Source organism: Gracilinanus agilis, chromosome 5 (genome assembly GCF_016433145.1).
Source record: "Gracilinanus agilis isolate LMUSP501 chromosome 5, AgileGrace, whole genome shotgun sequence".
Lineage (NCBI taxonomy): Eukaryota > Metazoa > Chordata > Mammalia > Didelphimorphia > Didelphidae > Gracilinanus > Gracilinanus agilis.
Window position 1 is genome coordinate 212781208 of NC_058134.1, and position 16340 is coordinate 212797547.

The window sequence follows — 16340 nt, forward strand, 5'->3', positions numbered from 1 at the left end:
GATCTGTTCTGAATTTTCCCATGAATTGGCATTAATTCTTCCTTAAAAACTATAGAATGGAAAGAATCCTTTGGTGTTTTTTTTTCGCCTTCTCAAGGAAGGAAATCAGGCTACAATTTGGAACTCTTACAAGGAATTTATTTAATTTCATTCTGTCTCTTTAGGAGCAGAATTCCCAAGTTAGAGGAAGTTATTAAATCTTACTCTGTCTCTTTAAGAGCAGAAGTCTTCTTTATTCATGTTGTCTCTTTAAGAGTAGCAGTTTTAAGGAACTGTGGGAGTTAGTTCTGGACACCATTTTTTCTGGCTGTCTCAGAGCACAGGGGTTCGGTGTGCTCTCTGTCAGGAGGATCTGACAGTTGACTTTTGGCAGTATGATTTAGATACTTGGTTAAGGAGGTTGGAGGAGATAAAGATTTATTTATTAGCTTAGGTAAGATAGATAGGGAATTATTATTTTAGTTAGACAGAGTAGGCAGTTAGGCCTGCTTGTCAGGCAAGAAGAAACTGCAAAGACAGCAGTTAGATTTTAGGATTTTATTAGAGATTTTAGTATAGGGTTTAGATTTATAGACACAGGTATACTATATAAGAACTATATCCTCCATTTCCCTACCTCCTATTTCCTATCCCAACTCTGCTCCAAATAGTGTTGGTGGTGTGCCAGACTGATCTCTGCAACTTTTATCAATCTCCTATACAATATTACTTACTCATAACAGAACACAGATAATGGTGACTACCCAGTTCTCTTTGTTTTTTATCAATGATATTTTCAGCTTAAATGCTTTAAACTACTTGTGAGTGTTTACATTTCAACCCTAGTTTAAAATTTTATAGCTAATTATCACCACCTTAATGACATCTCCATTAAAATGCTTTGTTTGTCTCAACCACACCTCAGCCACAGCCATAGTCACCTCTTTTTCAGCCTCTTACTCTCTTTCTATTACACTATTCTGTTCTATTCACTAATCCCCAGCATTTAGCACAGGGCCTGGCACATGGAAGGTGCATAATAAATGCTTAATGACTGACTGACAATTCATAAGATCAGTGTACCTAACTCTTTAATTGTTCCATTTATCATTTTTATTTACCTTTGTTTATCTTGCTCAGTTGCCACTTCTTCTCTACTAACTAATCCTCTTTTGTCATCCTTACTTGCCCTTGATCCTGGTTCTCTTTCATCCCAAAAGTAGAATTTGGACCCAAATTTTGACTCACAGATTCTTCTTCAAATTTTCCTCAGTTGCTCCCAAATTTTGCCAAATTTACCCTCCCCAAATTTAATCTCTGGTCTTCTTTACTAGTCCAAACCTCTCTAACTCACCTACATGATTTCTTTTCCACATTCATCTCTGGTTCCTTTCATTTCTACTCCTATAACCTTTTCACCAAAGCTAGAAGCAGAAAAGAACAAGAACAGATAGATGACTAAAAGGATACAAACAAGGAAAAAAGGAAGCTCTGAATAATCACAGGAAAAAAATATTCCAAATGATTAATAATAAAGAAACTTAAATTAAAACAATGCATAGGTAATGCATCACCCCTATCAGATTGTTTAAAATGACAATCGTTAGAGAGGTTTTGGGATGACTAGCACACTCACATAGCTGTGGAATTGTCCAGCTACCCTGAGAAACAATTTGGAACTTTACTCAAAAAGACACAAAAATGCATTGTCTTTCGTCTATTGATAACTACTAAACTTGTGCTCTGAAGAGACCAATAAAAAGTGAAAAGGCCTACATATACAAAAATATTTAAACAACACTTTTGCTTTTAGCAAAGTAGGACAAAATTGGTGTTCATCAGTTGGAGAATAGCTGAACATAAACAAAGTATTGGCTTTAATGGAATACTGCTGTGCCATAAGAACTGACAAAAGAGATAGATTCAGAGAAACATGGGAGCGTTTGTATGAACTGATGCCTCATGAAGTGAACAGAATATGTGTGAAGTAAATTATTTAGGGGACGTTGCTCCTGAGTACAAGGTCTAGCCCTGGTATCCCCTGGCATCAACCTAAACTTCAACGTGAGCATGAACATCAGTGTGGCCACACAGGGAGGAAGCCAGTGGGGTTTAAGAAGCAATGGAGGGGAGGAGAGGGTCTTTTTCCTTCTGCTCTTGGCACAGACTGACTCCCTAGGCTGGCGCTTGGCAAGCAGCAGTGAAGCATGCATGGAGGGGACTGCACTGGGATGAAATCTGGGCCCTGATCTTACCTTAAATTAGAAAGGCTGAGACCTCTCTCTATCTCTTTCAAACTTTCTCTTTACTAATAAATGCTTATAACTCTGGTACTGAGCCTCCAGACCAATTTTTATTTGGAACATAAACACATAAAACTGTGACATGTAACAGATTTAGAATGATCAATGCAAGACTTAGAAAACATGATAAATCTCTAATAACTAGAGAAATGCAAATCAAAACAACTCTGAGGTACCACCTCACACCTAGCAGATTGGCTAAAATGATAGAAGGGGAGAGTAATGAATGTTGGAGGGGATGTGGCAAAAATATTTATAGCCATGCTCTTTGTGGTGGCAAAAAACTGGAAAACGAGGGTATGCCTGTCAACTGGGGAATGGCTGAACAAATTGTGGTATATGCTGGTGATGGAATACTATTGTGCTCAAGGGAATAATAAACTGGAAGAATTCCATGTGAACTGGAATGACCTCCAGGAATTAATGCAGAGCGAAAGGAGCAGAGCCAGAAGAACATTGTACACAGAGACTGATACACTGTGGTAAAATAGAATGTAATGGACTTCTGTACCAGCAACAATGCAATGACCCAGGACAGCTCTGAGGGATTTATGAGAAAGATGCTACCCACATTCAGAGGAAGAACTACAGGAGTGGCAACACAGAAGAAAAACAACTGCATGAACACATGGGCTGATGCGGACACAATTTGGGATGTAGACTCTTAATGACCACCCTAGAACAATTATCAATAATATGAAAATAGGTCTCTATCAATGACACATGAAGAAACCAGTAGAAATGTATGTTGGCTGCGTGGGGTGCAGGTGTGTGGGGGGAGAGAGAGTAAGAACATGAATCATGGAACCATGGAAAAAATTTTCTAAAAAAATTAAAAAAAAATTAAAACAAGAAAACATGAAAAATCCTGATTCCCACTAAGAGGTGGGAAATCAATAGGCAGAAACTAGAGATGAAGGAAGGAAAGTATGTTTTAAGACACACACCATGTGAGTGTTTTACACAACCATCTTCATTTCTTCTACAGAGAAGCTTTTATTTTCCTTTGGAGAGGAGAGAATTGGAAGAAAACTAAAAAATATATCCATAAAAAAAACACACTCAAAAGAATTTAGAAAGAAGCATTGACTTCTAGGGCAGGTTGAAACCATGATGTTAAATTTAAATTATAAAAAAATTAAAATGCATAAAAATCTACACAATAGAAAAAGGCAAACTGTTTGTATCAGATATTCACAGTTGCATATATATTTTGACATGTTTTAAGTTGATAATAAACAATGTTAAACTTTTTTTTTTCAAAAAAGTTACCTAAAAACTAGAGTTCAAGTTTATTTCTATTATTCTCTATGTTAAGTTCCCTTTGCTGAACATTTTATGGTAATGTCCTTATTTTAGAGTGGAAATGTAATGTAGAGGCAGCTTTTCAAGTCAGAAAGACCTGAGTTTAAGTACCACCATTGACAGAAATTAACTCTATGACTTTGGGCAAGTCATTTAACTTCTTACTACCTCTGGGAAACTTGCTAAAACTTAAGTTGGATAGCAGATAACATTGCTTGCAGATGTTCCCTTGCTGGAAATTCCCTATAGCAATTAAATCATCATCTAGTTCAAAAGAAAACAATGATTACTGTAATAATCACTATATTTGAGATAGGTAGGGTAGCAAGGAGTGACAGACCAAGATGAAAGTGTCTATCAGCTCCACTCTCAATATACCACTATTAATAGGACAAACTGAGGGGATTTCTCTGAAATGGTGCTGATCAGAGATGGGAGCTGGCCCTCATGACTAGTGGGAAAGCTTTCCTAACTGATGAGGTGGATGGAAACCCTGGCCAGATAAGCTCAGACCCTCTTCCCGACAGAAGCCTCCCCCTTGCCAATGTTGGCACCTCAGGGGGCATCTCAGTCAAGATGGCGTCTGAGCTGAGCAGCTAAGTCAAAGACTCCTTTCCCCTCTTTGCCCCGTGAAATGACTTCTCCTTTGATCCGACTGAGAGTTTTTTATTTTAAACCCTTAACTTCTGTGTATTGTCTCATAGGTGGAAGAGTGGTAAGGGTAGGCAATGGGGGTCAAGTGACTTGCCCAGGGTCACACAGCTGGGAAGTGTCTGAGGCTGGATTTGAACCTAGGACCTCCCGTCTCTAGGCCTGACTCTCAATCCACTGAGCTACCCAGCTGCCCCCTGAGAGTTATTTATTAAAGGTTAAACAAGGTAGCTGGAGAAGGAGGAGGATAGAGGTAATTCAAGGGAAACCCTAAAAGGTCTATGCCCACAAGGTCCTTCCCCCTGGGAAGCCAAATTGACTGAACCCAGGGGTTCTCCTTCCCGTCCCCCTCAAAACTTATTCTTATCTATGATCTCTAAGCTATAGTAATTAAGGTGTGGGTTGAGTCTTAGGGTCCTCTCCCAAAGTCTTAGACCCCTCAGGGATCAGGAGATCTCTTATCTCCTTTTGATGGTAATGGATGCTGGCAGGAACCACAGGCTTTTGGGATATCACAGTTCAAGAAACCCTTTGGTTTGGCTCTCAAATTGGTCACTGAGCGAGCTGCTTCCCTCCTCTCACCTTGAGCACCCCAACCAAAAGTCCCTCCTTCCAGGATTCTTTCTCCCACGATGCCTTGCTTCCTTCAGCCGACGATTTGTGTCACTCAGCCAGCATTCTAAAAACTTGCTTTCCCCACAACCTGCCGTGACATTACTTAAAATTAGTCTTGCTCAATCCTTTTTTTTTTCTGTTGTTTTAGATGTTTGATGTAACTGAAGGAGCTCTTGGTACTGTAAGTCCGACCCACAATTTTGAACCCCCTCATTATGATGGCATTGAAGCCCTTACTATACAAGGGGACAATCTTTTCAGTGGATCCAGAGACAATGGGATAAAGAAATGGGATTTGTCTCAAAAAGACCTTCTTCAGGTAAGATCTTTGAGCACTATGAAAGCTACACCAAAAACTATTGCCTGTTCTCCATAATTCTGTGCACAATTTCTACATAAATAACTTTTAGAGATCCTTTTAATCGGGGCTTACTGTAAACAGTTTTTATTCCATTCATGCAAAATATTCAGTAAAAAGAAAATGTCCATTTTATAGCAGTGCTTGAAAGCTCTGCATTCCTTCACTTATGGATTTAGTATTCTAGAGTATAGAATTATGCCGTATCTTATATCTGTAAGATACCAAAGGAATTCACAAAATTGTAATGATTTGGTATGTTGAGCTGTGTATATTGACTTGGCTAGTAAGCTGTGGTGGGAAGAGTATCCTAACCCGTACTTCTATGCAGATTAGTCTGTTTTTTGTCTTTAAAGATATTGAAAACATCCTTAAGATTAATTAGCTTATGGGTCTAAAGGCTCAGTCTATAGATATCATTTCCTGGTTAGCCTAATAAAAGCTGCCAGTAGGAGTTCCAGGCACTGTCTTGGCTGATAGACGGGTTATCTTCAGTGCAAAGCCTTGCTGAATATCCTTCTGCTGTAGCAGTAAAGCTCCTTTGGTTAATGCCCAGTGACCTGTGAGGATCTCATTCAGATCCAATATCTAACCAGTGCTAATAGGGGACTGGCCTTAGCCATGCCCAACCCAGCACCAGAGTATAGCTCAGGGTCTTAAGGCAGTTTTTTTGGTTTGGGGATAACTACGTTTCGTTGGAATCAGTCTCCTTTAGAGTCCTATGTATTTAATTTGTATGCATTTAAACATTTTTCTGAGAAGAGAAATCTAGAGGTTTCATCACGACTGCTTAAGGGGTCTACATGACACCAAGGTTAAGAACCCCAGCTATAGCAGAAAGAGTCCTGAGTTTGAATCTGATTCTGGCTAGACTATTTAATATTGGATTCTCAACTGTTTTCATCTGCTAAATAAGAATACTAAATATGTTCCCTTCTTTGTTTTCCTGAGGATTAAATGAGCTAATATGTGTAAAATGCTGAGCAATTATACAAGATGATACATTAATAGAGTAAAAAGTACTATATAAATATGTCATATAAGCTTGATCATGAGTTCAGAGCCCCCAAAGCTTCTTGTTTTTTCCCATCTAGCTCAAAAATCTCCAAGCAGAATGGATCACCAAGGAGCATGTCAAATATTCACTCATATTGAAGCAGCTAAGTGGTGTAGTGTACACTGGCCTGGAATTAGGGAGATCTGAAACAAAATCTAGCCTCAGACACTTACTAGCTGTATTTACCTTAGTTTCCTCATCCTTAAAATGGGGATAGTAATAGCACCTTCCTCTGGTTTGTTGTGAGATCAAATAAGATAATAATTATAAAGTACTTAGCATTGTGCCTGACATGTAGTAAGCGCTAAATAAATGTTAGTTTATTATTATTATTGTCCACTAAACCCCCCCGACCTTTTTCACACAAATTGTCATATGGCCATACTATATACAATGCATGCTTTTTTTAAACCAAGTATAGGATGTCACATTTATTTCCATTAAATCTTATCTTTTAGCATTCAGCCCATAATTTTTATCCCACCAAAATGTTTTTAGGTTAGGATTCTACTATCCAACAGGATAGTTTTTCCTTCTGCAAATCATCTGTTCCAAACCCCTCCCTTTACCTTTGAGGAAATTGGTACCCAGATTTAAAAGACTTGTCAAGGGTTACATACAGAATCAGGATTTGAACCCAGATGCTTTGACACCAAATCCAACACTGTTTCCACAATACTGTACTGGTTCTTATAAAGATTAGATGAATGCATTACTGAAAACATGAATAGGTAGGCTAGTTGGAGTTATAGTGAAAAAAGAATTCTCTGTGTGATATGTAAGACACTGGACCTCTCTGAGATCTATCCCCTTTATGAGTCAAATGAAGAGGTTTAGGACTGGATGATTTGAAAATGACACTAAACTAGGAAGAAAGGCAACACACTAGACTACAGATCATGATCTTTGTGGATGGGCTCAATGTAGAGAAATACTTTTCACAAAGAGGTCTGACATATACGTGATTAATAAGTGCTTGTTAACTCACTGATTGAGCTTTTTATTTATATTGAGTTGGGGATGTGGAAAAGAGAAGACTTAACTAGGGAAATATTCATGTTCAAATATTTGAAGGCATGTCTTATAGAAAATTTTAAAATATTTTGCAAGGTCCAGGGGGTAGAACTAGGAGCAGTGGGGAAAATTTGACGAGAGACAAATTTAGGTTTTTTTTTTTAATGTCATTTACATCAAATGTACCTATATTTATATAACATGTTTTAACTCTTTTAACTGTCTAAAAGTTGAATAGGCTTAATGAATAGAGTTGAATAGAGTTAATGAACTCCCAGATGGAAAACTAGATGACCACTCATCAGTGGTATAAATAAGGGCATTTTGCTCAGATATGAGTCAGACTAGATGATGTCTGAGATCACTTCCAACCCTAAGATTCTTGTTTATGTAATTTCCATGACAAACCTTCCAACTCTAAAATCTGTGCTCATAAATGAAGCTATTATATATTTAATATAGTGCTAGTGATTAGGTTTCAAAATAATTATTTCATCAAAATTTAATAGTTTGGGGGACAGCTGGGTAGCTCAGTGGATTGAGAGCCAGGCCTAGAGACAGGAGGTCCTAGGTTCAAATATGACCTCAAACACTTCCTAGCTGTGTGACCTTGGACAAGTCACTTGACCCCCATTGCCTACCCTTACCACTCTTCTGCCTTGGAGCCAATACACAGTATTGATTCCAAGATGGAAGGTAAGGGTTTAAAAAAATTTTTAATAGTTTGTTAAGAATTCTTTTCTTTCTTATTCTCAGCACCACAGAAAAGATATGGTGTTAGATTATCAGATTATTCAAAGGGGACTATAAATGACTATAAATTGTCTATTTAGGTAGAGCAAAAGAGAGTTACTAACAGAATAAAAGGTACTTCTTAATTTGAAAATACATATTCATAGCCTATAAACAAGAGGGGGTGTGTACACACACACACACACACACACACACACACACACACACACACACACACACACAGCAGGACAGGAGGGTACAAAGAGAGAAAATGTGTCAGCCTTCTAACTTTAAAGAATAGTGTAAGCTAGAACTCTGGAGCCAGAGGCCCCAAATTTAGAATCTCCCTCTGACAAGTCATTTAACTTTTCTGACCCTCAGTTTCCTCCCAGGTGAAGTGAGGGAATTAGACTAGATGGCCTCTGAATACTTTAAATATGCGATCTTATTTTAACTGGCTCATTGTCTTACCTTCTTTGGAAAATAAACAATGAAATTTTTTTTTTCATTCTTTAAACTATGAGGTGTTTTTTGTTTGTTTGTTTTTGTAGTTTGAAGGTTTATTTAAGACAAATAAAAACATGCAAAGCATTTTACCCATTTTCTTCCCTCCTCAGTCTAGCATTTGGATTGGTGATCTTGATGGCTAGTTGAGCTGCTCTCTCCACAATGATTCTGATTCTTGGAGGAAACATTATGAAAAATCTCAGCACAGTGAGATTTGTTGCACATCAGGAGCACTTTGAGCTCTTTGACATTGTACACCAAGAAGTTCCTGAACCCGCTGGGCAACATGTACTTTGTCTTCTTATTGCTTCCATAACCGATGTTGGGCATTAAGATCTGGGCCCTGAATCGTCTTCGCACTCTGTTGTCAGTGCCTCTTGGTTTATGCCAATTTCTCTTAATCTTGTCATATCTGATGGATTGGTGCCAGATAAACTTCTTGGTCTTCTTCTTGATGATCTTGGGCTTCACAAGGGGCCTGAGAGCAGGCATGATGCTGGCTAAGAGACAGTGGCCCCCTCCATGGAAGCAAAGAGAGAGAGAGAGAGAGAGAGAGAGAGAGAGAGAGAGAGAGAGAGAGAGAGAGAGAGAGAGAGAGAGAGAGAGAAAGAGAGAAGGAGAAGGGGAGAAGGAGAGGAAAAGAGAAGAAGGAGGAGGAGAGAGGGAGGGAAGAAGGAGAGAGGGAGGGAAAGAGAGAGAATTAGGAAGGGGAAGCAAGAGGGGAGTAGAGGGGAAATAACCATGAGTTATTTCTGAAAATGTTTAGGCAATTTTGGGGCTATTCCATTTTAGATATTTCAAATATGTATACTTTTCTATATGAGAAGAGTTGGGAAGTCCTCCATTTATATGCTGGTCTCCTTTTACCCGCAGCAAGTTCCAAATGCACACAAGGACTGGGTGTGTGCCTTGGGCATGGTTCCAGGTCAGCCTTTTCTGCTCAGTGGCTGCAGAGGGGGCATTTTGAAACTCTGGAATGTGGATACGTTTGCACCAGTTGGAGAGATGAAGGGTCATGATAGTCCCATAAATGCCATTTGTGTCAATACTACCCAGATTTTTACTGCAGCTGAGTAAGTTTGTTTTTTCTTTTTGCTGTTTACATTGTGGCTAATCTTCAGATATTTTATAATCTGTATGTTTTCCCGCAAAAACCTAGAAAATTAATTTTTCCTGTAACTTTTTATATAAGTACCCAGATATCTGTTTTAAGATTTCTGTGATATCTTATTCATGCTTTGGGGAAATACATTTTCTTTCTCAAATTAAAATTGAAATAGTACATCTAATTTTTCTATTAAATAGTTGTACTTTTCATTAATAGTTTTTCAGTCATTAATTTGACCACTTGGTGTTGGAAACCAATAATAGAATAGATAAAAATCTGAGACTCCTCTTTTGGCCCCTTTTGTGATCCTTGTGATTTCTTGTTGAAAACTATTGTGGCCTTATTGAAAAGCTTTAAGTTCCTAGCAAACCTGCATTTAAGAGGTTAACACTTTTCCCCTTTGGCCAGGAATGCAGCTGCCTGGTACAGCCAAGGCCAAAACTTTAGCAGGGGAATTCAGTCCTGAGAAAAATATTCCCCCACTTGGCTTTCTGATAAGAACCCAGTCAAAATTCAGCCTTGGCCTTGGTCTGTTCTGAAGCTAATGAGACCTTTTGTGTTTTGATACAACATAATTTGTAACTTCTGCACATCTGCAAAGTTTCGGGGGTGGGGGTTCGTTTGTGTGAAATGAGTCTTGAAATATATATAATAAACTCCATGCTCCTGGAGACAGAGCTGGAAGCATGAGCTAAAAGATCTTCAGTGTCCCTTGCTTCCTTATCAACTAAGCTGTCCTTATCAAATTATCAGAGATGATAAAAAGATGTAGAGTACTTGGTAATTAAAAATGCTTCCAAGATGAATAATTTTCAAAGCCATTTTCTCACAGAAGATTATGGCCTTTCCACTTTATACAAATTGTCATTATCCCATTTACATGGACAAGTCACTTAATCTTATCTTGCCTTCTTCCCTACAATTTAAATAAGAATAATAGTAGCTCTTTATTACCTTATAAAATAAGACAGGATTTTTAGTTAGTGACGTGGTATGAGTGTTATACTCAATTCTCTAATTGTATTATTATTAATATATTATCATTATTTGTTCAAGACATGTGCCTTCATTGGTGTAGAGAACGTCTGATAATGAAACTTTCTCTACCAGTAGCATCTGATATGTAGTAGCTTAATGCTCTTAGAGAGATGCCTGTGGTATAGATGGTGTCAGTGACACAGCCTTCATGGGTTTGAGGTATGATATAAATCCAAGATTTCTTGATTCCAAGGTTACCTCTTTATCTGATATGTCATTCTGATTCTCAGTGACTAGTTACTATCAATTATTAATAGATGGAATTAATCCAGTGAAGATTTGTCACGAATATTTGTTATGAGTACTTCCCCACGTTATGTGACAATCTTGCTCAACATTTATCCACTGGGAATTAGACTATGTTCTAGAGTTAAATTCACTAATGTATTTATTTGTAGAGGCATCTATCCTAGTTATAACAATGCCTTGATGATTTTCTGAAGTGCTGAATTCAGAAACAATTTTAGCCATGACTTATATCCTTTCTCTTTCTGTTGGACAACTCCTACATATGGAAATTTGTTCTGTTTATCCTTTTCCTATGAACTAACTTCCTTCCATTTTGTATATATCATGACAGATTATCATCTTCCTTTGTACTTCCCATCTGGGCTAACAGTGCTTATTTTTATTACCTTATCTGCCTTTTCCCTCATCATTTTGAGTGGTTCACATCAATCTCTTAAAAGCAACCAAATCTGATTGGTAGTTTACTGCCAACTGTTTTCAGCTGTTAAACTCTTGAGGTTTTAGATTCTGAGATTAAGAACTTGTCCAGAAACTGAGCCTGACCCTTTTGGGCAGATATTTGGCAGATATTTGATATTAAAATCTCATGAAGTAAGAAGTTTTTAATGCATCGTAAGTAGACAGAAGGGGTACATAGGAGACTGATGGAAGAGTAATAATGCACAATAATGATTATATCTATTTAATAACTTGTCCTAAGGTCCTAATATTCATAGCATCTCTCTTTTAAGAAGGTCAAATTTTCTATTTCAAATAGTCCTTTTCCTAGGTCACTTGGTAGGTTATGTTATTATTCAGTGCCACTTCTCAGATGACTCCTGGTTGACTTTGTATAGTTGTAACATTTAATGCAAGTACAAACTCATCTTTCCATGATTATTAATTTGTTTGGATAGACCTACCATCCCCTCCTCGCCCCCAAGAAGATAGCTTCTTGAGAGAAAGGATTATTTCACTTTTTTAACCTCTTCCTAGCACAAAATAGGCACTTATAATTGTTTTTTGAAACAAAGTAATCCTATTATTGTAAGACTCTTTTTTAAGACCTTAAGTTGATTTCAATTCATCTTTTACCAAATTTCTGATGTCTCCCAATCCTTTATGCATATATTTATTTTTCTTATTTTATTTTGCAGTGATCATACTGTGAGGATTTGGAAGGCACGCAATTTGCAAGATGGTCAGATCTCTGACATAGGAGACCTCAATGAAGATATTGCCTTTAATTAAACAAAATTTAGAGTCATTATGTGGAATACTGTGATAAAATACTATGTACTCTCTTGTATTCTCTCCTACACTAGACAGACATTGATGAATGAAATGAACTGGAAACACATCGTAACAAAATTGCAAAATATGAATTGTATTCACTTCATAAAATTTCTCCATATAATCTATGCTTTATCTAACACACACACATATATGCACATATATACATACACACAAATATATACCTTTACTTTAAATAAAGTGCTTGAGTCTCACTTTAGTTGTGGCTAAATATAATAAATATATTGTGTGCCTCTATATAAAAAAGAACCTTGAAAAAACTCTTTGATCTGTGTTTGCTTTCATAAAATTCATGGTATGGGATTTGAAAATGGAATACAATACAAAACACTTAGCTGTTTTAAGCATACTCTTCACATGATTTTCATTTTGCAATAGATTAGAAATGTTAATGAAATATAGTCCCTCTTACCTCTGATGTTCCTTGAACTGCAACTGAGGCTACTAAATAGTGTCCGTTAACGTTAGCCTTTCCCCCTTATTGACCAAAGTTGTGTAGCTGTATTATCCTCTGTGCTCAGGATTGAAATACTATGAGATTGCTACATTTTGTTCTTAGTGCTGTTCATACTTTCTGTGATGAGAACTGTTTTTATGTCCTAACAATATATTGATCTATTTTCCTATGAAGTGTTTCTATTATCACCACTTAATTTCATTTTATTTAATAACAAAATGTCCTTCCTTTTTATCTAATTTTTATATATTCTGCTAAATACATTTTAAATACACTACATTTTTAAACCTTGGCAGTTACAATATGAAACATATCTGCAGTGGGAAAAGCTATGTAAATAGGTCAAGTGTAAGGAAAAATTACTTTCCATTGTGCCTGTATGAATTTTTAAATGTTATAGAATGGATAATGAAAAAGGATGTATAATTTATCCAAAGGCTTAGAATCTTCATTTGTAAATGCTGTCAGTTTAAGATTTTATGTAAGGCAACATTTTAAAATGCTGTTTCTGTATTTTGTTTGTATATGTTTTGCTGAAAATATTCTTGTAAATGAAAGCTTGGGCAGAGCTTAAATAAACCCATTCCATATGAATTTTTTGTCTTTACTCAAGGCTTTCCTCTGGCTATTGCCCCCAAACTGCTCCCTAGCTCAATCCCTGGCAACCTGCACCCTGATGGAGTTCTCCCTAACTAGTCTGACCCAAACCCACCAGCCCTCTCCATTCCCAGCAGCTGAGCTCATTGTACTCTTTCCTCCCTACCTTCCCCTTTCCACCTCCGCCTTTGAGAACTATAGTCATAACAAAAGAACTGCAGGGACAAAGATCTGAGCTTGATTGATTGAGCAGTGCGTGCTGACTGCAAAACACTGCAGGACCAGACCTTCGGCTTGGCCGCGGACCCCAGACTCACGGCTCCATTTTTTATTAAAAGAAAAGCATGAGAATGAGGGAATGAGGACACAACTTGAGGCCGTCTGATTTCTAATGAGAGCAAAGATTTGTGCCTTTCAGAGTGGAGAGAGGGCTGAACGAGTGGCGAGAGTTGGGGAGAGGAGAGTGAGCAGGTGCAATTCCCTGAAATTAGAAAAAGAAGTGCCCCGCTGCTCCCCGAACGGCCGCATTCAATCAAAGGAACTAGGAAGCGGGGGCTGATGGTCCAGTAAAAGAGAAGACGTAGAGGATGCCTCAGACGTGTCATTCGGGTCTGCCGGGGTTTCTGGCCCGCATAGCCGAGGTTCGGAGGGGAGAGCAGGCAGCCGCGCTTCGACTCTCAGGGCTGGCCTCCAGGGCTGCCCTCGGCTTTGCTCACGGGACAGAAATGGGACCGGACCCTTCAGGGAATAGGGAGGGAACGGAGTTGGCGCCAGAGCCCAGTCACTCCACGGAGCCAGTGCCATTGGCTCTATTCCCGCCCCGGAAACAGCCTGGTAAGCCTTTGCCTTCCGGCGTCATTCCGCAAGCCTGTGACTTCCTGGTCCAAAAATGCCCAAGTCTCACCACAAGGAGCTACTGCTCTCGGTCGGCTTTGTAGTAAGCTCCTTGAAGCAGGGACCATTTGTATTTGTACCCCAGGTGGTTAGTGTCCGGAACACCATAAATAATAAATGCTGTTTCATTCATTCACCATTCTTTCATTATTCTTTCTAGATACTAGAAAATACTCACAAATCCCGAGACAGATGCTGAGTAGATTTTTAAAAATATATATATATATATTTTTAGACGTTTATCAATGAAGAGAAAAATGGAAGCCTACTTTTCCTTACCTGGAAGAAAGGACTTAAGAATCATGGGAGTCCCCTCTCCTTCGCTCCCATTTCCTCACCTCCTTTCTTCTTGGCAAATTAATACTTATCCTCAAAAGTTATCTGCTTTTAAAAAAATCCCAAACCTTTACCTTCCTTCTTTGAATCAATACTATGCGTTGGTTTCAACAAAGAAGAGTGGCAAGGACTAGGCAATGGGGGATAGGTGACTTTCCCAGGGTCACACAGCTAGGGAGTGTCTGAGGCCATATTTGAACCCAGGATCTTCCATTTCTAGATCTTGGCTCTTAATTCACTGAACCACCAAGCAGCCCCAAGTTATCTACTTAAAAAAAATTTACTGCCTGTACTTTTATAATAGACTTTGTCTACAGACAAATATAATCTTAGTTTCATTGCATTGTGGTGATTATTTCCTATACAAGAATTTAATACATACTGAAGAAAGAAATAAAGGGAACTCCAGGGGAAAATAGCCCTATTAACTGCAAGCTCTTATTAAAGTTCATTCTCTATGTGTGTGTGTGTGTCTTTCTCTTCTCTCTCTTTCTTTCAAACACACAGACACAGACACACACAAATACACACATCCATCCATCATTTGTATATCAATTTATAGATGAGCTTCAATTTTTTTAACATGATGCTTTCCTGATATGTTGAGAAAGTCTCATTAGTTTTTATATCAAATAATATTTTAAATATACCAGGAAGACCACTGTTTAAGGGAAAATCCAGGCAAATCAATGGTTTGAAAACTTTAAATAGTAATATTCCTCAATCTTGATAAAAAAGAATTATCCTTTAACATCCTCATAAAACAAACTCCATAAATAATTTTCTGATTTCATATATTATTAAAATGAAATTAAGGATTATAGCAATGTTACAAATCTTAAGCATGTTAATATAATAAAAATCAGTTAATTGATCAAATCATTTAAATTTCTCATATTCATAATTTATTTAAATAATAACCACAATAATAATATTGTGATAGGGGGATAGGGAAAAACTTGTGATTTCATTTCTTATAGGTATCTCCCAGATATAAATATATGCATGTGTGTATATATATATATAGAGAGAGAGTATATGCTGCTTCTCTTTATTGTTGTAAGATTTGTCATTAATGTAGATTTTAAAATTAATATTCAATAGCTTCAAAGTATAATATTTATAAAGATTTATTAATATTTGCTGGAGTAAAAGACTCCCACAGGTCCAGAAAAATCTCAGTGGCGGGACTCTGCAACATGATTGAGACAGTTGAGAGTAATCAGGGTTTTCAACCAGAGCCAGGCATCACAAAGATTGCTCTGGTCATCTTTTGGGTTGTGTTTATTTTATACACTTTGAGATCACACATAAAGTTGGCATGGAAATCCATTCTTACCATACATCTTTTCTTAGAGACAATATGTTAGGTGTGTTTGATGTATCTCTTGGGCTATAGTGGTGGGAAAGTACAGGCTTTTTCATGGAAGACAATTTCTCCATATTTCATTCATTGTTCTTTTATGTGTATTGTACTGAATCAGGGAGGGGGGAAACTTGGAGACTATTCTGGCCTGTTTTTGCAGGCACCTGTGTATGGGAGTGAGAGGCCTAAGTTAGGATTCTTAAATCTTTAACATTAACTCACTATTTGCTGGTTTGTTGTGAAGTGACTTCTAGGGAAATTTCTCTATTATAACATATAAAGGTGGGGCTTTTCCTAGAAGTTTGTAGGGGGCTTGTGAGGGTTCTAGTAATGGCCTATGATGTTCCTCTATAACAGGGGTCGGCAACGTATGGCTCTCGAGCCATATCTGGCTCTTTTGAGAGCCTCTTTCTGCAGGAGCCATAAAGTTAATTTTTTTTTTCAGGCACTGTTACAGGAGCTCACACTATTACAGGAGCGC

The 16340-nt window shown here is 37.7% G+C and overlaps 1 protein-coding gene and 1 pseudogene across 4 annotated transcripts in view; one reads left to right on the forward strand and one right to left on the reverse strand.

Moving 5' to 3' along the window:
- The window catches only part of KIF21A (kinesin family member 21A), a 160659-nt gene extending 147399 nt beyond the window's left edge, over positions 1-13260 (forward strand). For all 4 annotated transcript variants that reach the window (XM_044677890.1, XM_044677889.1, XM_044677891.1 and 1 more), the window contains 3 exons: positions 5002-5172; positions 9395-9594; positions 12053-13260. In XM_044677890.1, the coding sequence (XP_044533825.1) occupies positions 5002-5172; positions 9395-9594; positions 12053-12146 (465 nt within the window). In that variant the 3' untranslated portion in view covers positions 12147-13260. The remainder of the gene's footprint in view (positions 1-5001; positions 5173-9394; positions 9595-12052) is intronic.
- Positions 8608-9064, reverse strand: LOC123249229 (annotated as a pseudogene).
- Positions 13261-16340: the final 3080 nt, after the last annotated feature.